General features: G+C 46.8%; 3 protein-coding genes across 9 annotated transcripts in view; 2 read left to right on the top strand and 1 right to left on the bottom strand.

The window, feature by feature from the left end:
• Positions 1-4,479, top strand: part of LOC136677759 (probable E3 ubiquitin-protein ligase HECTD4) — a 70,487-nt gene extending 66,008 nt beyond the window's left edge. For all 4 annotated transcript variants that reach the window (XM_066655373.1, XM_066655372.1, XM_066655371.1 and 1 more), the window contains 3 exons: positions 917-1,112; positions 1,247-1,469; positions 2,504-4,479. In XM_066655373.1, the coding sequence (XP_066511470.1) occupies positions 917-1,112; positions 1,247-1,469; positions 2,504-2,640 (556 nt within the window). In that variant the 3' untranslated portion in view covers positions 2,641-4,479. The remainder of the gene's footprint in view (positions 1-916; positions 1,113-1,246; positions 1,470-2,503) is intronic.
• Positions 4,480-5,665: 1,186 nt separating this feature from the next.
• On the bottom strand, positions 5,666-21,536 carry LOC136677696 (tRNA (uracil-5-)-methyltransferase homolog A-like). 4 transcript variants are annotated; one of them, XM_066655293.1, is made up of 13 exons: positions 20,266-20,448; positions 19,321-19,671; positions 17,898-18,190; positions 16,284-16,392; positions 15,639-15,820; positions 13,872-13,986; positions 13,296-13,411; positions 12,765-12,876; positions 11,602-11,724; positions 10,238-10,313; positions 10,038-10,154; positions 8,089-8,185; positions 5,666-6,021 (listed from the first exon to the last, which is right to left on the bottom strand). In XM_066655293.1, the coding sequence occupies exons 2-13, from the start codon at positions 19,657-19,659 to the stop codon at positions 5,850-5,852; spliced, it is 1,851 nt and encodes a 616-aa protein (XP_066511390.1). In that variant the 5' UTR covers positions 19,660-19,671; positions 20,266-20,448; the 3' UTR covers positions 5,666-5,849. The 4 variants fall into 4 exon arrangements, with proteins under 4 accessions (XP_066511390.1, XP_066511389.1, XP_066511388.1 ...); XM_066655292.1 differs by lacking the exon at positions 20,266-20,448 and adding an exon at positions 21,515-21,536 and having other exon boundaries at positions 5,667-6,021; XM_066655291.1 differs by lacking the exon at positions 20,266-20,448 and adding an exon at positions 21,501-21,522 and having other exon boundaries at positions 5,667-6,021.
• LOC136677695 (V-type proton ATPase 116 kDa subunit a 2-like) overlaps positions 21,061-21,767 on the top strand; it is a 33,735-nt gene continuing 33,028 nt past the window's right edge. The window contains exon 1 of the mRNA XM_066655289.1: positions 21,061-21,656. Coding sequence (XP_066511386.1) covers positions 21,540-21,656 — 117 coding nt within the window. The 5' untranslated portion in view covers positions 21,061-21,539. The remainder of the gene's footprint in view (positions 21,657-21,767) is intronic.

The raw sequence follows: 21,767 nt of genomic DNA, 5'->3' as shown, positions 1-21,767 counted from the left end.
CCTCCGGGTGCTCAAGTTTCCTCCCACAGTTCAAAAACACACGTCGGTAGGTGCATTGGCGACTCAAAAAGTGTGAGTGTGTTGCCCTGTGAAGGACTGGCGCCCCCTCCAGGGTGTATTCCTGCCTTGCGCCCAATGATTCCAGGTAGGCTCTGGACCCACCGTGACCCAGAACTGGATAAGGGTTACAGATAATGAATGAATGAATGAATAGTTAGTATTTGGTCATTGTGCTCCTGAGCTCCCCCTACTGTTGCATAGTGTAATTCCCTTTTACAGCACAGTCCAGAAATCAAAGTGAAGGGGGGGAAGGAGGGTGTTGTTTCTTACCCTCGTCCTACAGTTACATAGTGTAGTTTCTGTGGTGCTGAGCCAGAATTAGCAACGACAGAGGGCCTTTTTTCCCTATTACAGCTCAGTGGACCTCACAGTGAAACCAAACCTGTGATTTCAAGGTAAAAACTCTACCTAGTGTTCCTTTACATCTCCACCAATCACATAATGCTACCAGGTTTGGAGTTTGAACGCAGCACATGCTTCCTCGTATACATAGTGTCACAACAGCTGAACACGCTTTCAGGAGAACACTAACCGCTCGCAGCCTTGTTTCCCAAAATCATCTTAGTGTTACAATCAACTTAACTGTTAAGATGCTTCATCTACCCTTTATGATCTGTACTCTAAATTTGGGCCCAGTTCTGTTTTATTAGCAAGCAGACATTTGTATTGGCTTCAGCGGAACTGAGTGATAGCAGGAGGCTCGTTCTATGCCTAGAGAAGAGCAAGGACTGTAATGCTATCATGGGTCTTGGCCTGAAATGATTTGCGATACGTCCCATGCTTCCACCGTTTTATTCCCTGCTTTATTTATCCCAGAAACCCACCAAATACCCCTCTCTTTCCTGTGTGTTTACAGTTGGGAGAATAAAGACATGTATGCGAGATCAGTACGAGCTCTTCGTTTGCGAGAGCTGCAGAACATGGAGTGTATGAACGCCGTTCGCGCAGGACTAGGTTCCATTATACCTCTGCAGCTCCTCACCATCCTCAGCCCCTTAGAGTTGGAACTGCGCACCTGTGGCCTCCCCTACATCAACCTCGAGTTCCTTAAGGTAAGTGTGATGTAGCAGACCCTCCCAAGTCCACTGTCTCTTCTCCAGAAACTTCACTGCATCTCCTGCAAGTCCTTACACCAAGTTACATTATAAATCTTCCAATAACCTGTTTTTTTTGTTTTCCCCCTCAGGCTCACACTATGTACCAGGTGGGTCTGATGGAGACGGATCAGCACATTGAGTTCTTCTGGACTGCTCTGGAGATGTTCACACAGGAGGAGCTCTGTAAGTTTATTAAGTTCGCCTGCAACCAGGAGCGTATCCCCTTCACCTGCCCCTGTAAAGACGGAGGACCAGACACTGCCCACGTGCCGCCCTACCCGATGAAGATCGCCCCACCGGACGGGGCAGTGGGTACGTTCATGACATTATAGGCTGCTTTTTGTGAATGACAAATAATGATAAAGGAATGGTAATTTATTGTAAACAATGTTAGTTTAAGTCAGGGGCATCATGGCAGCTAAACCTGGAGTTTCATTACCACACAGCTCCGGGGTCTCGGGGTCCTGGGACCCATATTTACCTTGGTTCGCTGTCTGTGAGGGGTGTGGCCCTGGTAGGTGAGGTGAGACTGTCCATAGTGTCGGACGGCAAATCAATATCACTATTAATTGAAGAATTCGCCTCGATTACGATTTAATGAACAATTATTTTGGTTATGTTGTTTGCCTCATACTTCACTGACAAATTCATTCATTCATTCATTCATTATCTGTAACCCTTATCCAGTTCAGGGTCGCGGTGGGTCCAGAGTCTACCTGGAATCATTGGGCGCAAGGAGGGAATACACCCTGGAGGGGGCGCCAGTCTTCACAGGGCAACACACACTCACACATTCACTCACACCTATGGACACTTTTGATTCGCCAATCCACCTACCAACGTGTGTTTTTGGACCGTGGGAGGAAACCGGAGCACCCGGAGGAAACCCACGCAGACACAGGGAGAACACGCCACACTCCTCACAGACAGTCACCCGGAGGAAACCCACACAGACACAGGGAGAACACACCACACTCCTCACAGACAGTCACCCGGAGTAAACCCACGCAGACACGGGGAGAACACACTACACTCCTCACAGACAGTCACCCGGAGTAAACCCACGCAGACACGGGGAGAACACACCACACTCCTCACAGACAGTCACCCAGAGGAAACCCACGCAGACACAGGGAGAACACACCACACTCCTCACAGACAGTCACCCAGAGCAGGACTCGAACCCACAACCTCCAGGTCCCTGGAGCTGTGTGACTGCGACACTAATCTCCTGCACCACCGTGCTGCCCTTCACTGACAAATGTGTACTGTAAATATGCTCAAGTATTAAAGCTGGGCTTTTTCCCCTTAATGTTATTAAGAGAGTGTGTGTGTGTGTTGACCAGGTTCCCCAGACTTGCGTTACATTCGAGTGGAGACCTGCATGTTTATGGTGAAGCTACCCCAGTACTCCTCTCTCGACGTGATGCTGGAGAAGTTGCGCTACGCTATACACTACCGTGAAGACCCCCTGAGTGGATAGAGACGCCAGAACCAAGTACACGCCCAATCCCATCTCCTCTGAGTTCATAGGTTTTTATCATCACAGCTGATACTCACTGGAAGTGAGGACTCCTTCGGCTTTCATCTTGGACCTGGGCGGACTGAAGGATCCCCAGCCCGTTCGCGTTTTTAAAGTCTGGAGGCTGGAGTTGAGTCAGTTCTCGCTTTTTATTGGGATGCAATGGTAATGGCCATTGACCTTTTTTTCATTTTCTCTGTGTGTGCTCTTACTAAAGCTTTTATTTTGAGGCCCTTTTCAACCTTGTCGATGCTTGTTTACACACGTATATCCACCGAGACGCTGCTTGACTTTTTAAAGATGATACACAGAGGTGTAAACTGAAAGTTAAGGAGAGTATAGGGAAGAACTCAAGGAAGGACTACCTCCATCGCTTATTAAAGACTCCTAAAGAGACAGGATGTCTAGTGTTCATATCAAAGAGGAGCTCAATCCTGCATCTCACACTTCTAGCATGTGTTATGGACAAGCGTGTATGACTATGACTCTGTATTGTAAACGGCGGGAAGGACTGCTTTGTGCATTACTTGAGGAATTATCTGCCTATATCGATAAAGGTGCACATATTTTATTTGTAAGACGTGTACAAAGTCGAGCAAAAATAATATATTGAGTTGTGAATTTACTATCTTTTGATTTTAACTCTTTTTTTTGTTCCCCCACACCATCCAGTCGCGGTCATGAGAGAAAGACGATGGTCGTTAGTTTGAGCTCTTTACCAAATGTGATTAAGTCCAGCCTAACTGTGGTCACAACACTGTACCAGAGAGCCCTGCGCGTACGCTATACATCCAAACGTTTACGGACGACACTCATAAAGAGGGAGTTGGTCCAAGACCTCCACTTTTCTAGAAGACGTTATGAAAATGTTTAATGTGAGGACTTTATGGCAACCACTAGGGCATTCCATCTCATCCCAAATGGAGCTCCAGCGTTCGCCAATGAACGACATGATCCACGGCTGGGGGAACTAACCGGGCCTTGGGCCTGCTGTGGACAGGCTGTTCCGTTGGTGTGCTGTTCTATGGAGCTCAATTCAATACGTGTGTAAGTAACGTTTGGACGTACAGTGTGATGTTCATCGTAACACCACCAGGGGATTTTCAAAGTTCAGAATTATACTAAAGCTACTTCTAGGCCTCCTCCAAAACCAAAATGCTGTAGGTGTGTAACCTTCCTGTGCTCTATGGATAGGCTCTGTCCTCTTCACCTGTCATTTCATCATTTACACTTTGCTCTTCCAGAACATCTACAAAACCCCGAGTCAAAGCCTGGAGCCGGATTTTTTTTTTTAAATGGGGTTCCCAGTGGTCCTTCTCCCTCAGACTCTGAAAGTAGTAGTTATAATGCATTACATACACGTATCGTAACGTGAGTGGACTGCACTGTTCACTCTCATGCTTCTGGTGAACTATTTTGTGCAACTTGAATGGAGCCACTGTATCATAAATGCCACTGAAAGTGTCCCACCATAGACTTGCCCCCGCCCCCCGCTGTTCAAACCCAGACGGTGCGGGGTGCGTTTATGCAGTGCGTTTTGATGTGGTTGCTGCTATAAAAGGATGCTCCCTCTCTCCTCTATCTCTGTCTTTCAGGAGGATGGATGGATCAGTGGGTTATTGTCTAAGGGCATCTGCATAACAGAACAAAGTGAAGATCTGTGCTGTACATTTACTTGATATTTATTATAATTATTTATGGTTGCATTAACTTTTCCTGTCTTACCTCTCGGCACATCTGGAACATAATACAGATGTGTGAATGGATTCTACTGAGGTGATATTGATTTCAAGGTTTGTGTCACGATTAAAGTATAATAAAAATGAATCAGGATGTGTACTGTTTATATTCAGGTGTTTTCGCACCAGTGTTGTGACTGTCTGTGAGGAGTGTGGTGTGTTCTCTCTGTGTCTGCGTGAGTTTCCTCCGAGTGACTGTCTGTGAGGAGTGTGGTGTGTTCTCCATGTGTCTGCGTGGGTTTCCGCCGGGTGACTGTCTGTGAGGAGTGTGGTGTGTTCTCCATGTGTCTGTGAGGGTTTCCGCCGGGTGACTGTCTGTGAGGAGTGTGGTGTGTTCTCCCTGTGTCTGCGTGGGTTTCCTCCGGTGATTGTGTGGTGTGTTCTCCCTGTGTCTGCTTGGGTTTCCTCCGGGTGCTCCGGTTCCCTCCCACAGTCCAAAAACACACGTTGGTAGGTGGATTGGTGACTCAAAAAGTGGCCGTAGGTGTGAGTGTGTATTCCCGCCTTGCGCCCAATGATTCCAGGTAGGCTCTGGACCCACCGCGACCCTGAACTGGATAAGTGCTTACAGATAACGAATGATTGATTATGTCCCTGCTGCGTGTTGGTGTACTGTCCCTTTAAAACCAGCCTACTAAGCTGTAGTCACATGGAAGCAGCCTAAACTCAGAGGCCGACCACGCGCCAAAGAAAAAGCGTCTGTGGTTGGACGTGTTGTGTTTTGACTATAATTAAGACGACACTGAACAAAAAGATGTCAAATATAAACACAGTGATCAAAGCACAGTCACACACCAAAAATAAACAGGGCTCAAAAAATGAGGAACAAGCTCCCAGCGACATTAGAAACAATATCCCAGCTTTAACACTGGAGCATATTAACAGCAAAAGCCTCGTCAGTGAACTATGAGGGTCACAAATACAACACCAAAATAATCGTTCATTAATCCTGGTACTGATTTGCGCTCATATCGCCCAGCACTACTATATACTTTTTTTTGCCAAATCTCCACCCAAGCATCAGCAGTTCCATCCCACTGGCTGTTAGCTGAACTCTCTCTCACACATTCACTATGCCACCAACACTGGGACGGTAAGGACAAACACGTGCTTCCTTCTGAGACATGATGTCAGCCACAGCTTCTTTTCGAACTGTCACTGACCGACCCCCGTGCGATGAGCGAGTAATGATGCGGACGGCTGGCAAGAAAAACCTAAACCAATTCTGCATCTGCTGTATTTTATTTACAACAGATAAAGGAACATAAAACGAATTTGAAACCAAACAACTGAGAACAATAATACCATTTAAACAATGGCAATCAGCTGAAATGTAGTAGATACAAACTGAGAATAGGGTGAGAAACACCAAGACTCCTTCAGTTTACTCAGATGTCCCTCAGGACCAGAACACTGTTCTTCCTCTTCGTGTCAGTCCTCCGTGGTCCGAGGCGCTGTGCTGCTGACGCTGGGGCTGTAGTCCACTCTCTCGAACAGGAGGATGGCCTCACAGTGCATGGTCTGGGGGAAGAGGTCCACTGCCATGGCTCTGACCGGACGGAAGGCACTTCCTCTCACTCTGTTGGAGGGCGCTCTGCACAGACTAGGACACGGCAGAAAGGAAAAGCATGAGGGTGAATTACAGCGGTTTTAAAATGAAAACTGAAAATGGAGTGGTCAGGAATCAGGATCCAGGGCTCACCAAGTAATGTTTGTGGTTCATGGAACAGTGCTGTGTCTAAAACAACACCACCCACATGCATGGGACCTGCTTTATGAGGCATAAACTGGTTTGTTCAGAGACTCCCAAACACAACTGTCACAAGAGATGAGTTGCTATATATAGAAGATAAAAAAACACTCATAAACATTGTGTCGCTGCTTCGTGGGGGTAAAAGATCCTGACTGCATTTTAAGTTCGAAAATGGAGACTAATATATGGCGTCAAAATAGGTTCTAAATTTCTGAGAACCAAAAAAACAATCCATAACCAATAAATGACATTTCGTAATTGAGAAAACAGGTTCGTAACGAGAATATTTCTGTATTGAATCGTCTTTGAGTTTAATATTAAGTTTCTCACTTTTGATGGTGTCAGGATCTAGACAGTCATTGGCTGCTGATGTTAAGCCCCACCCACCCAAACCCGGATTGGAAAATGACTCTAAGCTTCTGTGACTAACTGTGCATTACTAAAAGACGTAAACGTTAAAAATAATTATGTTAGCTGTGTTTGTCGTGCTGTCATTTTCCAGTCAGGGTAAGATTGAATCTGCTGAGTGGGTGGGGCTTAACTTCAGTAGACAATGACTATCTAGCCCCCCCAATCAAAATTCAAAGATGAGAAACTTCAGGAGGTGAAAGCAAGACTCACTGGTCAATCCAGCACACAAGGACACCCAACAGCAATAACGTTAAGATGACCACCTTGTGGGTGGCACGGTGGCGCAGCAGGTAGTGTCGCAGTCACACAGCATCAGGGGCCTGGAGCTGGTATGTTTTCCCCGTGTCCGCGTGGGTTTCCTCCGGGTGACTGTCTGTGAGGTGTGGGGTGTGTTCTCCCCGTGTCTGCGAGGGTTTGCTCCGGGTGACTGTCAGTGAGGAGTGTGGTGTGTTCTCCCCGTGTCTGCGTGGGTTTCCTCCGGGTGACTGTCTGTGAGGAGTGTGGTGTGTTCTCCCCGTGTCTCTGTGGGTTTCCTCCGGGTGACTGTCTGTGAGGAGTGTGGTGTGTTCTCCCCGTGTCTCTGTGGGTTTCCTCCGGGTGACTGTCTGTGAGGAGTGTGGTGTGTTCTCCCCGTGTCTGCGTGGGTTTCCTCCGGGTGACTGTCTGTGAGGAGTGTGGTGTGTTCTCCCTGTGTCTGCGTGGGTTTCCTCCGGGTGACTGTCTGTGAGGAGTGTGGTGTGTTCTCCCTGTGTCTGCGTGGGTTTCCTCCGGGTGACTGTCTGTGAGGAGTGTGGTGTGTTCTCTCTGTGTCTGTGTGGGTTTCCTCCTGGTGCTCCAGTTTCCTCCCACAGGCCAAATACACACGTTGGTAGGTGGATTGGTGACTCAAAAGTGTCCGTAGGTGTGAGTGTGAGAGTGAATGTGTGAGTGTGTGTTGCCCTGTGAAGGACTGGTGCCCCCTCCAGGGTGTATTCCCACCTTGCGCCCAATGATTCCAGGTAGGCTCTGGACCCACCGAGACCCTGAACTGGATAAGGGTTACAGATAATGAATGAATGAATGACCACCTTTTTCTACCCTCATTGTCCACTTTCAGCAGCTCCACTGGCTATAGGTGCATTCTGTAGTTTTACAACTTTATAGACTGAAGAATCTGTTGCTCTGCTCCTTTCACACTGTGCTTCAAATAGTCAGGACCCCCTCAGAGCAGGTATGATTCTGGAAGTGGATCACAGTAGGACTACAGTCTGTAAGTGGAAACCTACAGAGTGTGCCTACGGTTAGAGGAGCTGATAAAATGGACAGTGAGCGCAGAAACTATTTCAATATTTTAGGGCGACTGGTGTTTATAAGTAATATGTATTTATAATAAATAAGTCACTTGCAGGTTCTTGACCAGGGGCATTTCAGGGCAGAGGTTCTCAGTGTTGAGTCCGATGGGTTGAAAAGAGAGGATCAATGCTCTTAGTTTGAAATTATTAATAAAAAAAGACAACATATACTCACTCCACAAAGTTGTTCATAGCCGCTTTAGCGTTGCACGCCACATACACCAGTCTCTTCAGATGCTCCGCCCTCCTGATCGCCAGAATCACTTTGGAATCTAAGAAGAAATGGTACCACTTTAGAAAACAATTAAAGGTTTACGAATGCTTTAAATCTACATTGTTAATTAGCTGAAAAAATGTTTTTAAATGTACAATTTAAGTGTACACACACAAAACAGTCAGATATACTTCTTATTTATGTCTAATACACTGTGTTCACACCCGCTAACATCAAAATTACCATCTTTAAATCGTATAAACCAAAACACACATACTTTTGGACACAAAATTATCCCCAATAACAGAACACATCGATGCACATGTTTTGGGCAGTGACCAATAAATACTTCTCCCTCGCCATTTCCAGTATATTCATTTTGAGTTTGTATTTTGTTGAATGAAATGACAACTGTCGATTGTAACACTATGTATCCATCCATTATCCACTGCTTATCCGAGTCCGGGTCGCGGGGGAAGCAGTCGGAGCAAAGAAACCCAGACCTCTCTCTCCCCAGCCACTGCTTCCAGCTCCTCCGGGGGTATACCGAGGCATTCCCAGGCCAGTCGAGACATGTAGTCTCTCCATCGTGTTCTTGGTCTGCCCCGGTGCCTCCTCCCCGTTGGACATGTCCGGAACACCTCACCAGGAAGGCGTCCAGGAGGCATCCGGACCACCTCAACTGGCTCCTCTCGACGTGGAGGAGCAGCGGCTCCATTCCGAGTCTCTCCCGGACGTCCGAGCTCCTAACCCTGTCTCTAAGGGAGAGTCTAGACGCCCTGCGGAGAAAACTCATTTCAGCCGCTTGTACCCACGATCTCGTTCTTTCGGTCACTACCCAAAGCTCGTGACCATAGGTGAGGGTTGGGACGTAGATTGAACGGTAAATCGAGAGCTTTGCTTTTCTGCTCAGCTCTCTCTTCACCACAACGGACCGGTACAGAGCCCGCATTACTGCTGACGCTGCACCAATCCGCCTGTCAATCTCACGCTCCATCTTTCCCTCACTCGTGAACAAGACCCCGAGGTATTTAAACTCCTCCACTTGAGGCAGGATCTCACTTCCAACCTGGACAGAGCACTCCACCCTTTTCCGACTGAGTACCATGGACTTGGAGGTGCTGATCCTCATCCCTACCCTTCACTCTCGACTGCAAACTGGTCCAGCAAGAGGAGGACTGGGGGTGGAGGACAGGAGGTCCCGGCTCGATGAAGCCAACAAGACCACATCATCCGCATCCACCAAACCGGACACCCTCCGCCACTTGGCTATGCAGAGAAATTCTGTCCCTAAAAATTATGAACAGAACCGGTGACAATGGGCAGCCCTGACCGAGTCCAACTCCGACTGGAAAACAGTCGGACTTACTGCCAGTCATACGAACCAGACTCCTGCTCTGATTATACAGGGACTTGTAGCTTGTAGCAAGGAGCCCAGTACCCCATACTCCCCGAGCTCCCCCCACAGAATATGCCAAGGGACAGGGTCGACTGCCTTTTCCAGATCCACAAAACACAAGTAGACTGGTTGAGCAAACTCCCGCGCACCCTCCAGGATCCTAGCGAGGGTAAAGAGCTGGTCCTGTGTTCCACGACTGGTCACACAATGTAACAGTTACCAAAAAACAACAAAAGACCTTTTGGGCTCTTAACATGCATCCAACAAACCAGATCTGAAACTAACCGTTCAGTGGAGTTCCTGTATTTATTCAAACAGGGAAGCGCAGCCCAGAGTGAAACCCATGATTAAACCTAGACATCTACAAAATCTGTAGCCAAATGTAGTCCATTTTAGCTGCAGTGTCTATGGTAAACACTTGGGGGCACTGTGTGAGATTGGGGACACTCACTGATGTGTAGAAATTCAGTTAAAACGTGTTCTTGGTAGTAGCAGTAGTAACATTACTCACGCAGTCCTGCTCTTGGAGGATCCACGATGGCGGTGACGTGAGGAGACACTACGGCATTGAGGACATTGGGCAGAATGTCCTCCGCTTTGCCACAGTGGAACTCTATGTTGGTCAAACCTAAGAAGACAGAACAGGTCAGTACAGCGGGACAAGTCCACTGTCCATTGGGGTTAATATTTGTGTTTAACTGGATCTAATACCATTAGATTCTGCATTGACTTTAGCATCCTCCACTGCTTCCTGACAGAGTTCAATACCAATCACCTTCTTCACCCTCTGTAATGGGAGAGAAACATACAGTTTTCAATTAAAACAGTGTTTACTACATACAAGCATCTCCATTAATACTGGAATAACCATAGACATACTCTCAAAGTGTACACTATAGTTCTGACATTGCTGTAGAAACAGCGTTCTTAAGTTTATAAACATGTTTTTCACAATATTGTTGTTGCTATTGTTTCATTACTGATGTTAATTATTATTTATTCTTTATCATTTTAGTTTTAACCCAGTTTAGCAGTGAAAATAAGATACCATTGTACCCATCTACCCCCAGTAAGAACCCTAACATTACAGCTACCTTTTTATCAACGTTGTCTGATACTTGAGTTGCTTTGAATAAGTGTCAACCATATGCCGTAAAAGCTTTCGTTCATTTATTGTCTATAAGTGCTTATCCAGTTCAGGGTCGCAGTGGGTCTGGAGCCTACCCGGAATCACCGGGTGCAAGGTAAGAACACAACCTGAAAAAAAACGGGAAAAACCGGTGCATCACAGCACATCACACACTTTACACATATAATAACACTTAATGGACACTTTGAACAGCCAGTCCACCTACCAACATGTGGTTGGACTGCAGGAGGAAACCCACAGACACAGGGAGAACACAACACACTCCTCACAGAGTGTCACCCGGAGAAAACCCACGCAGACACAGGGAGAACACACCACACTCCTCACAGACAGTCACCCAGAGGAAACCCACAGAGACACAGGGAGAACACACCACACTCCTCACAGACAGTCACCCAGAGGAAACCCACAGAGACACAGGGAGAACACACCACACTCCTCACAGAAAGTCACCCAGAGGAAACCCACAGAGACACAGGGAGAACACACCACACTCCTCACAGACAGTCACCCAGAGGAAACCCACAGAGACACAGGGAGAACACACTACACTCCTCACAGACAGTCACCCGGAGGAAACCCACGCAGACACAGAGAGAACACACCACACTCCTCACAGACAGTCACCCGGAGGAAACCCACGCAGACACAGGGAGAACACACCACACTCCTCACAGACAGTCCGGTTTCCTCCCACGCTCCAAAAACACACACTGGTAGGTGGATCGGCGACTGAAATGTGTCTGAAAGTGTGAAGATGTTTTGGTGTGTTTGTGTGTCCAGGATGTGTTCCTGCCTTGGGCCCAGTGATTCCGGACAGGCTCCAGACCCACCATGACCCTGAACTGGATATGGGTTAAAGACAATGAATGAATGATTTGACTGATGTGTGTAGATCAGTATTCATGTACATCGATTAGTTTACCTTGGCGAGAGAGATGCCGATGGTTCCTGTTCCACAGCAGACGTCCAGGACAGTGCTCTGAAGGTCCAGCTGAGCCCACTCTGCCACAGCGGAGTACAGCACCTCAGCAGCCAGAGTGTTTGTCTGCATCAGAGAAAGAATTAAACATCAGAATTAAGCAAAACTAATAAAGCATGGGGGTTATACTGTGTATTAATTACATGGAGAAAGCAGCAGTGTCATGATTAAACTGCTACACAAAACTGAACTGCAGAAATCAGAGAGGAACCTTCATTTTTTAATTCCAGTGAAATTACAAAGTAAAGTTTATTAACATTTCATGAGATTAGATAAAAGGACAGGGAAAGTCAAAAAGGCTGAATTATTTTAGCCGTAGGAATAAATAGGACTCATAATTAGACCTGGTAAAACACCAAAACAGTCCGAACTGACTGTCTGAAGAATGTGGTGTGTTCTCTGTGTCTGCGTGGGTTTCCTCCGGGTGTCTGTCTGTGAGGAGTGTGGTGTGTTCTCCCTGTGTCTGCATGGGTTTCCTCCGGGTGTCTGTCTGTGAGGAGTGTGGTGTGTTCTCCCTGTGTCTGCGTGGGTTTCCTCCGGGTGTCTGTCTGTGAGGAGTGTGGTGTGTTCTCCCTGTGTCTGCGTGGGTTTCCTCCGGGTGTCTGTCTGTGAGGAGTGTGGTGTGTTCTCCCTGTGTCTGCGTGGGTTTCCTCCGGGTGTCTGTCTGTGAGGAGTGTGGTGTGTTCTCCCTGTGTCTGCGTGGGTTTCCTCCGGGTGTCTGTCTGTGAGGAGTGTGGTGTGTTCTCCCTGTGACCGGTTTCCTCCCACAGTCCAAAACACACGTTTGTAGGTGGATTGGCGACTCAAAGTGTCCGTAGGTGTGAGTGAATCTGTGTGTATGTCACCCTGTGAAGGACTGGCGCCCCCTTCAGGGTGTATTCCCCCTTGCGCCCAATGATTACAGGTAGGCTCCAGACCCACCGTGACCCTGAACTGAATAAGGATTACAGACAATGAATGAACTTTTTATGTGTGAAAAAAGGATCTCAGCTGGATGCAGGTCTCTGGAGAAGCATGTAATAAACAGCCCTTTGGAGGAGAAAACTTTTGTTTGTGTTCATCCTTCTTGTAGGAGTCTGAAAGGATGTATAGTGACTGACGTTTACCTGGAAGAAAGAGTGAGGGGAAATGCGGAATTTAAGGCCAAGTAGCTCTTCGTGGATCCACTCATCTCCGGCCACCAGCTCACACGGCAGATCCTCCGTTCCTGCAGACGTCCTAATTTTCCAAACAAACACATAACTGAAGTAATTGAAAATACCGTGAACTGTATATTTCCAAGCCCTAATCCTTCACATCAAAACCCAAAATGCTCCTGAGTGGCCCGGCTAGTTCACCCCCCGGTGATACCTCAGCCACCTGAGGCTGAGAGGTCTAAGAAAGCAGAAATGCCTTTGCTCTCTCTGAGTGAGTGGCATGGACTGATTCAACCCCTCATTACACAGCACTGTGGCAGGCAGCACGGGCGTCTGTTAGCTCATCTGACCGACTCGGGCATTAGCAGTCTCTCTCACAGGAAGCACATGCTGTTTCTCACCCTCCTAGTGTTGTTAGTATCGTATGTGATGGGAATTCGTACAGAGTACAAGTGCACAGTTGATTGATGATCCCTGCCTCAGTGGGTTATAAACTCTCACCTTTGTCCCATTCTCACAAAGTGCAGAGACGTGATTCCACTCTCTTTCCCCTCTCCTTCTGTGAAATAGTGTCTCAGAGAATCCTTCAGAGCCTGGATCTCCTCGGTTGAGAGTTTCTGAGATAGAAGAATCACAGTCAGGATTATTCACGCTTTCTGACCAAAGATGAGAAGAATCTCTTAAATGGAGGCCATTAATCAGGGGTGTGTTCCTCTCTACAGCGCTAACAGGCAGTCTGTACTCTTCTGGGAAGGTTTTACACTAGATGTGGGAACATTACTTTGAAGAGCAGCCAAATAAACATCAGCAAGGTTAGATTAGTTCTGGATCTCACACAGAAAACACACCAGCTTATTTTAAACCCATGCTGGATGGAGAACACAGTTCCACTGCTCCACGGTGCAATGCCGTGGGCTGAACAACCTTCTAGCTCACGCATGGTGTTTAGTATGGTGATTTTAGGTTCATGTGCAGCTGCTTCAAGGCATCCCATTCCAGACAATGCTTTTTCATAAAGATTATACACACGCTACTCTGCTACACTTTCTGTAGAAGAAAAAAAAGAGAGACATAAACCTGTGGATTGAAGAAGACCATTGCCATGATCTGAGCTGTCCGACTCGTCCGTACTGTCAGCTGCCTCCAGTGGCCTTCATAAGTCTCTGGACTGTACACTGCATAGGGAGTAGTCCTGTCCACAGAAATACAGAACATCAAGCGGTATCATCCATTAGATAAAGCAAGTTGTTTTGGTCACTGCCCAAAGGCAGCACCTGGAGTGGAATTTGTGGGATATTTAAATTTAAATTTGAATCACGTTTTAGACTTTGAGAGTGAAATACGAAATCAGGGAGGATCTGGAACCTAGCACATTATTATTTATAAAGAGGTGAGTCACATCATCACACTTTCATCAAGCTCCTCAGAATGTGATTAACTCTTAGGTGTCTTGCTCAGGGGCATTTCAGCCGTGGATTGAAGTGGCCACCTGATGGTCTGTGAGGAGTGTGGTGTGTTCTCCCTGCGTCTGTGTGGGTTTCCTCCGAGTGACTGTCTGTGAGGAGTGTGGTGTGTTCTCCCTGCGTCTGCGTGGGTTTCCTCCGGGTGACTGTCTGTGAGGAGTGTGGTGTGTTCTCCCTGCGTCTGCGTGGGTTTCCTCCGGGTGACTGTCTGTGAGGAGTGTGGTGTGTTCTCCCTGCGTCTGCGTGGGTTTCCTCCGGGTGACAGTCTGTGAGGAGTGTGGTGTGTTCTCCCTGCGTCTGCGTGGGTTTCCTCCGGGTGACAGTCTGTGAGGAGTGTGGTGTGTTCTCCCTGTGTCTGCGTGGGTTTCCTCCGGGTGACAGTCTGTGAGGAGTGTGGTGTGTTCTCCCTGTGTCTGCGTGGGTTTCCTCCGGGTGACTGTCTGTGAGGAGTGTGGTGTGTTCTCCCTGTGTCTGCGTGGGTTTCCTCCGGGTGACTGTCTGTGAGGAGTGTGGTGTGTTCTCCCTGTGTCTGCGTGGGTTTCCTCCGGGTGACTGTCTGTGAGGAGTGTGGTGTGTTCTCCCTGTGTCTGCGTGGGTTTCCTCCGGGTGACTGTCTGTGAGGAGTGTGGTGTGTTCTCCCTGTGTCTGCGTGGGTTTCCTCCGGGTGACTGTCTGTGAGGAGTGTGGTGTGTTCTCCCTGTGTCTGCATGGGTTTCCTCCGGGTGACTGTCTGTGAGGAGTGTGGTGTGTTCTCCCTGTGTCTGCGTGGGTTTCCTCCGGGTGACTGTCTGTGAGGAGTGTGGTGTGTTCTCCCTGTGTCTGCATGGGTTTCCTCCGGGTGACTGTCTGTGAGGAGTGTGGTGTGTTCTCCCTGTGTCTGCATGGGTTTCCTCCGGGTGACTGTCTGTGAGGAGTGTGGTGTGTTCTCCCTGTGTCTGCATGGGTTTCCTCCGGGTGACTGTCTGTGAGGAGTGTGGTGTGTTCTCCCTGTGTCTGCGTGTGTCTGTGTCCTCCAGGGTGTGCTCCTGCCTTGCGCCCAATGATTACAGGTAGGCTCTGGACCCACTGCGACCCTGAACTGGATAAGGGTTACAGATAATGAATGAATGAATATTATCATGATTAATATTCCCTCTCTCGTTCTTTTTGGACGCAGTGATGTAACTGTTCAGAAGGAGCTCTGTGTCATCATCACATTTTTTAGGATCTTAGATAAAAATAAATAAAACATATGTATAAAGTGTGTCTTATAAAATGACATATGATTAAAAAATGTATTACCCTCAGGCAGTTTACACAAAATTAAACCCAAATAATAAATCAATAAATAATTCAGAGGCTGCGAGACTAGTCTACAGCGTCCGAGTGTTGTAGATGGTACCTGATGAACTGCTGGAAGAACTGGACGACTCTCTTGGCCTCCTGAGGGATGTGGATTGTGTCCGAGGGGCTGACCACCGCGCACGAGCCTCCTTTATACTTCCCCAGACGAAAGCCCACCGTTTTATCCTCTCCGTCTGCACCCCTCCCCATCACAAACTCACACTTGTTCCGATACTCTGTCTGCGGAGTGAAGCCAGTTCTGTTACAGCAGGAGCTCTGCTCAAGGCAGCGGTCAGGACAAACAAAGCAACACAACACAGCACTGGGGTACAGAGACGCATGGACACTCCACGGGACCGTTCCATAAAGCGGGAATTAGGATTTAGCCAGATAACCTAAGCTCAAATTTAAATACGGATCAACCGAGGCTTAAGGTCACTGAGGGTCAAGTCAGAGGTGTCCAATAGGAATGTTCCTCAACTCTATTCCTACTGCACAGGCTTTACTTTGGGCTTAATTCAACTAATCAACCTAATTCTATTTTATAAAACAGGTTGGAAATGATAAAATAAGAATGTTTGTGAAGCAAAAGTCCTGCGTGGGGCCCCAGGGAGAAAAAGCAACGAGACAAAATATGTGAATTACATTCTGAAGCCTTGCAACGTTTACTGAATGCATCTAAATTGCTGTTTTCATGTGGTACCTGCAGTGGTGAAGGTCTAATGGCTTCCAGTGGGCAGCACATGTTCTTGTACTTGTTCTTCTGGACAAACAGCCACGGGAGCATGGCCTTATTATTGTTACCTATTTCCCTGAAAACAGAGAGAGCAGAGAAATCCAACAATGAAAATGAATCAATAGAAGAAGAAACACCTTTTATTGATCCCCTTAGGGAAATTGCTTCTCTGCATTTGACTCATCCGTGATAGTGAACACACAAACACACACTAGTGAGCAATTCTTCACACACACACACACACACACACACGGAGCAGGGGGCTGCCAAGTACCTTGGCGCCCGGGGAGCAGTTTGGGGGTTAGGTGCCTTGCTCAAGGGCACTTCCTGTCCCTGGAATTGAACCCTCCGGCCTCAAGCTTGATTCTCTAACCTCAACACCACAGCTGCCCTGAATACTGTATTTACTATAGTAGAATATATTCACCTGGTTACTCTTTATTGGTTTGATGCTATTAATTATCTGAATTGATTGTTTATATCAGCTCAGTTTAATGATCCCTGAGTGATGGCAGTTAAAATTAATTTTCAAAAAATAATTAAAGCAACACTAAGTATGATTTTACCCTAAATTTTCATCTTTAAAATCATTACGACGCTTCGCAATAAGGAGAATAGGACCTCTGTCGTTTCTACTCTGGGTTCAGCACTTTTCCACTGCACCTCGACTAGGCTCTGTCCAAATCCGGTCCCGGTTTCTGGAACTAGGTATTTTTTTCAGTCTGTGCTTGGTTATGATTCCAAGTGAGTCAAGTAGGTACTAAATCGTGATGTGTAAACCCTACAGAGCGCTGATTGGCCAGTGAGACCTGTCAATCACCACAAAATGCAGAGCTCCAGGCCAAAGCCGCCACTTGTATTATCTCTGAAGTTACGCCAGGTTTCACGTTGTTTTTATCCGACTCAAAACGGCAGCTCGTAAAACTACCCCAAAGTGTTTTGAAGACGTTTAAACGCTCCTTCGGCCGATGGGCAATGAACTGTATGAACTGGGGCATGGAGCTGTTTTCAATCCCAAAAAAACCCCCACAAAAATGATATGTGAATGTGTAAAAATCGCCTGGACTTCTTGTGGCTTTTCAAAGCCTGCAGTTCCCGTTAGAGACAGGGTTTTGAAACAACAACATATTCATTTCACAAGCTAAAAACGAGACGAGCCAAGTCGAGTCGAGCCGACACCACGCAGTGGAAAAGCACCGTATGTAACTTAAGGAGTGGAGTAGGAAACCACCCCCATCCCTCGACCTTCCCTATGATTTCAGACCCGTGCTCTACACGTCTATTATGCTCTTCAACTGTAGAGGGTGCCCAGAAACAACAACAACAAAATCTTACTTAGTGATGCTTTAAAACCAGCCTAATTCTATCCAATAAATATCAGCACTCCTGAGAGATCTGACAACTTTTATTTCCACTCTAACCAATGACAGGGGTTTGTGTGGCATCATGGGATCATTGCAGGTTTGATTCCCAGCTCAGGGAAACACACCACACTGCATCCTACAGTTTCTGGGCAAGAGTCCCAACACTACATTGGCCTACATCTGTAAGACGGATCCATCAATCCTGCATTAATGTTACCTGGTGAGTCTGTGTAGAACAGCCTGCACCTCTAGCTCTTTCCTCCTCAGCTGCTCCTCGTAGGGTACTGTCCACAGCGGGGTCACAGCGTTGTTGATCTGGACACTGAGCGGCTCCTCGTCCCCCGTCCCCTCTCCCTCTGCAGAGCGTTTAGGGGCAGGTTGTCCCTCTGCCTCCTCCTGTTTCCTCTTCCTCAGGATGGGGTCAGCTTTGGGCTTGGCCAAACGCACGCTCAGCACTCTGCCTTTCCATTGGACGCCGTGCACCTGCTTCATGGCCTTGTCTCGCTCTTCCTTCAGGTCAAGAGTCAGGAATCATTTACATGTTTGAATTCGCATTCGAGGTGTAAGAAACAATGAGCAATAATCCAGATAGACCCCTCTCTCACACATGGTAGTAAAATAAGCTCATGAATATTGTGCCATAGACTGTCTTTATTTAATATTAGACGTTCAGGGTGCTCCGGTTTCCTCCCATGCTCCAAAAACACACGTTGGTAGGTGGACTGGCTGTGTGAAGCCATCCACAGGTGCGAGTGACTGGGCGAAGGGGCGTGAAACTGTCCACAGGTGTGAGTGTGCGAGTGACTGGGCGAAGGGGCGTGAAACTGTCCACAGGTGTGAGTGTGCGAGTGACTGGGCGAAGGGGCGTGAAACTGTCCACAGGTGTGAGTGTGCGAGTGACTGGGCGAAGGGGCGTGAAACTGTCCACAGGTGTGAGTGTGCGAGTGACTGGGCGAAGGGGCGTGAAACTGTCCACAGGTGTGAGTGTGCGAGTGACTGGGCGAAGGGGCGTGAAACTGTCCACAGGTGTGAGTGTGCGAGTGACTGGGCGAAGGGGCGTGAAACTGTCCACAGGTGTGAGTGTGCGAGTGACTGGGCGAAGGGGCGTGAAACTGTCCACAGGTGTGAGTGTGCGAGTGACTGGGCGAAGGGGCGTGAAACTGTCCATAGGTGAGAGTGTGAGTGACTGGGCGAAGGGGCGTGAAACTGTCCATAGGTGAGAGTGTGAGTGACTGGGTGAAGGGGCGTGAAACTGTCCATAGGTGAGAGTGTGTGAGTGACTGGGTGAGTGTGTGATGCCCTGTGACGGACTGGTACTGTGTATAAGGTGTGTTTCTATCTTGCGCTCAAGGATTCCAGGGGAGATTGAAGCACGGTACATTATAGTAATGAAAGATATGATTAAAAAAATCTAGGGAATATTTCAGTACATTTTCATATGTAATATAGTACAATGACAGAAATGGTAGTAAAGTTTAAATCAAGAACCAGTCTCTTTGGACTGTGAAAACAATTTGAATCATTATTAATATCAGCTGATGAGTAAATATCAGCACTGAAGAGGAAGCATAATGTCATGTGCAGATGGATCCATTTAAAACAGCTCATCGGTGTGTGTACTGAGATAAAGGAGCTCAAACCTGATTCTTGAAGGTGACGAAAGCAAAGTTCTGCCTCCCCATCAGTTTGATTTTGTGCGGATTGAGGCCATGTTTGTTCAGGAACTTCTTCAGGTCGTTGAAGCCAATGTATTTGGGCAGATTCTGGATCTCCACCTTGAAGATCTCTGAGGTGAACAGATCCTCTTTAATGTAGCGGTAGACGTTGGCTTTTTCGTCTTCTACCTTTTCTTCTCCTGCCTTGCTTTCTAAAGCAGGCTGATCCTCTGGGCTGGGCTCCTCCATCAGCTCTGGTTCAGAGTCTTTCAAAGGGACTGAGTCGTCAGGTTGGTTTGTGTTATCAACAGCAGCTTCTGCCATTCCTGCCTTGATCTGTAAGAAAGAGGCATGTGAGTGTACAAATACAACCAGCATTTCTCCTGAAGCTAAGCGTATTATTCAGGGGGGTTATTCCACAAAGCAGGTGATAACTGAAGCCCAAATTTAAGCTTGTCCAATAGGAAATAACTGTTGGACAAGCCTCACTTCTGGGCTTCAATGATCCGGCTAACTGAGAATTTCTGCTTAGCCGAATACCCCACAGTAGTTTGCTCCATTTTATTTGATGCAGTAACAGCTTTCACACTTGTGTGAAGACATTAAACTAAATGTTGGCCCATTGCTGTGAGGATCTGATGACATTCAACCACAAATATCAGAGAGATCAGGTTCTGACGTTGGAAGATGATCCATAATGATGATGATGATGATGGATATAAACAGATATAAATGAATATAAACGAATGTATACAAACACTCACAGAAACGCAAAAGAAATAAATAAATAATAAAAAAACAAAAACACAGCTACACAGAATACAATACACAAACACAGAGGTATATACAAACAAAAACAAACACACACAAACCAAAACACAAATACACACAAGTAAACAAAAAAAAACACAAGGAAACAGAATCCCTAACCCAGTGTTTCTCAGTAGGGTGCAGTTTGTGTTCCTCTCCCCGCTCCCTCTGCTCTGAGCTCGGTAAAGCAGGCAGATCAGACCCAGAAAATCCGACTAACCTAATCTGACTAACCTGAAGACGTTTTAAACGGTCTAAGTAAAGACAGTAAAGCGGCTCCAGTGAGAGTCTCTGCCACACAACTCATGCAGGATGCCATTCGCCTTCATCCAAACACACGTGTGCAGTTACAAAATAAAAGCACAAATCCAACTTCGGTTTAAGATTTTTAGAAGTATCTGCTTTTTGACTTATTAAATTAATAACCTGTGCATTTATTAAAGAAAAACGAAAAGCCCACCCTTGCTGTCAATAATTTAATTATTCATGAGAATATTTTATATTAAATAAATAAATAAACAAATAAATAAATAATCTGGGAATGTCTGATGTATTAATATTCTTAATAAGTAGTTATAAAAGATAATAAGAGCGTAATAGGATATTTAAAGTCCCTCCAGAGCGTTAAATGCCTTGTTCCCGCTCCGTGTTGTACTTATACGGAGCCCTGTTGGTAACATAATGCAAAAAAAAAATGCGTGGGAATAATGTCCTAATGTGTTATATTAACGTTATATTAATTCATGGGAACGAGATAGTTAATTCCAACGCCTTAAATATCTCGTTCCCATGGGTTAATATAACGTGGCCACGCATTATTTTTAAATAACGCAGAGTGACGTCTCAGGGGCTCCGTGTGGATCCGTAGGCTGCGTTCCGTCAGACAAACTTAGAAGCGAAGACTTTTGGGAGACTTTTATTTTGAAAACGCTAGTTAGAGCTAGTTCTCGGGGCAGCTCTAAACTCTGCGCAGTTACTGTAGAGTGTCTGAATTAAAACGGAGTATTTAGTAAAGTAATCTGTTATTGAAATAGCTTGATCTGCTGCTGTTAATGGGGAAGCCGCGGGGTGAACGGTAGACCGTTGGTTTAGGCGCTAATGGCTAGTCAGGGCTGACAGAGCCTTAGCCGAGAGCTAACGCAGAGAAGTCGGACTATTCCTACGGGTCTAATTTGAGTTGAATGTGAGTTCCAGTGTAAAAGCGGAGGAGTTGGACCTGTGATTATCTCGCTCTGTTTCTGAGGCTCTGAAATGCTGTCCAAGGGTTTAACTCTTCGTGTTTGAAAAGCGAGAGAGAGAGAGTAGACAGACACGTCACTGATAAGGACAGACCGCCAGAGCTGTTCATAACATACAAACTTTGTCTGACAGAAATATCTAGGAAATCCAGCGGAATGGGCTCGTTATTCCGAGGAGAAGAGATGTGTCTCTCTCAGTTATTTCTCCAGTCCACCTCCGCCTACGACTGCATCAGTGAACTGGGAGAACTGGGGCTGGTGGAGTTCAGAGATGTAAGTAACTTAGCACTATTCCTTGGACGTTAAAGCTACAGTGTGTCATTGTCAACTCCCGATATTTAGAAGGTCGTGTATTGTTACACGAATTGACGCATAACATTTATT

The sequence above is a fragment of the Hoplias malabaricus genome, chromosome Y (genome assembly GCF_029633855.1).
Source record: "Hoplias malabaricus isolate fHopMal1 chromosome Y, fHopMal1.hap1, whole genome shotgun sequence".
Classification (NCBI taxonomy): domain Eukaryota; kingdom Metazoa; phylum Chordata; class Actinopteri; order Characiformes; family Erythrinidae; genus Hoplias; species Hoplias malabaricus.
The sequence above is the reverse complement of the archived record's forward strand: the minus strand, read 5'-3'. Positions and strand labels throughout refer to the sequence as shown.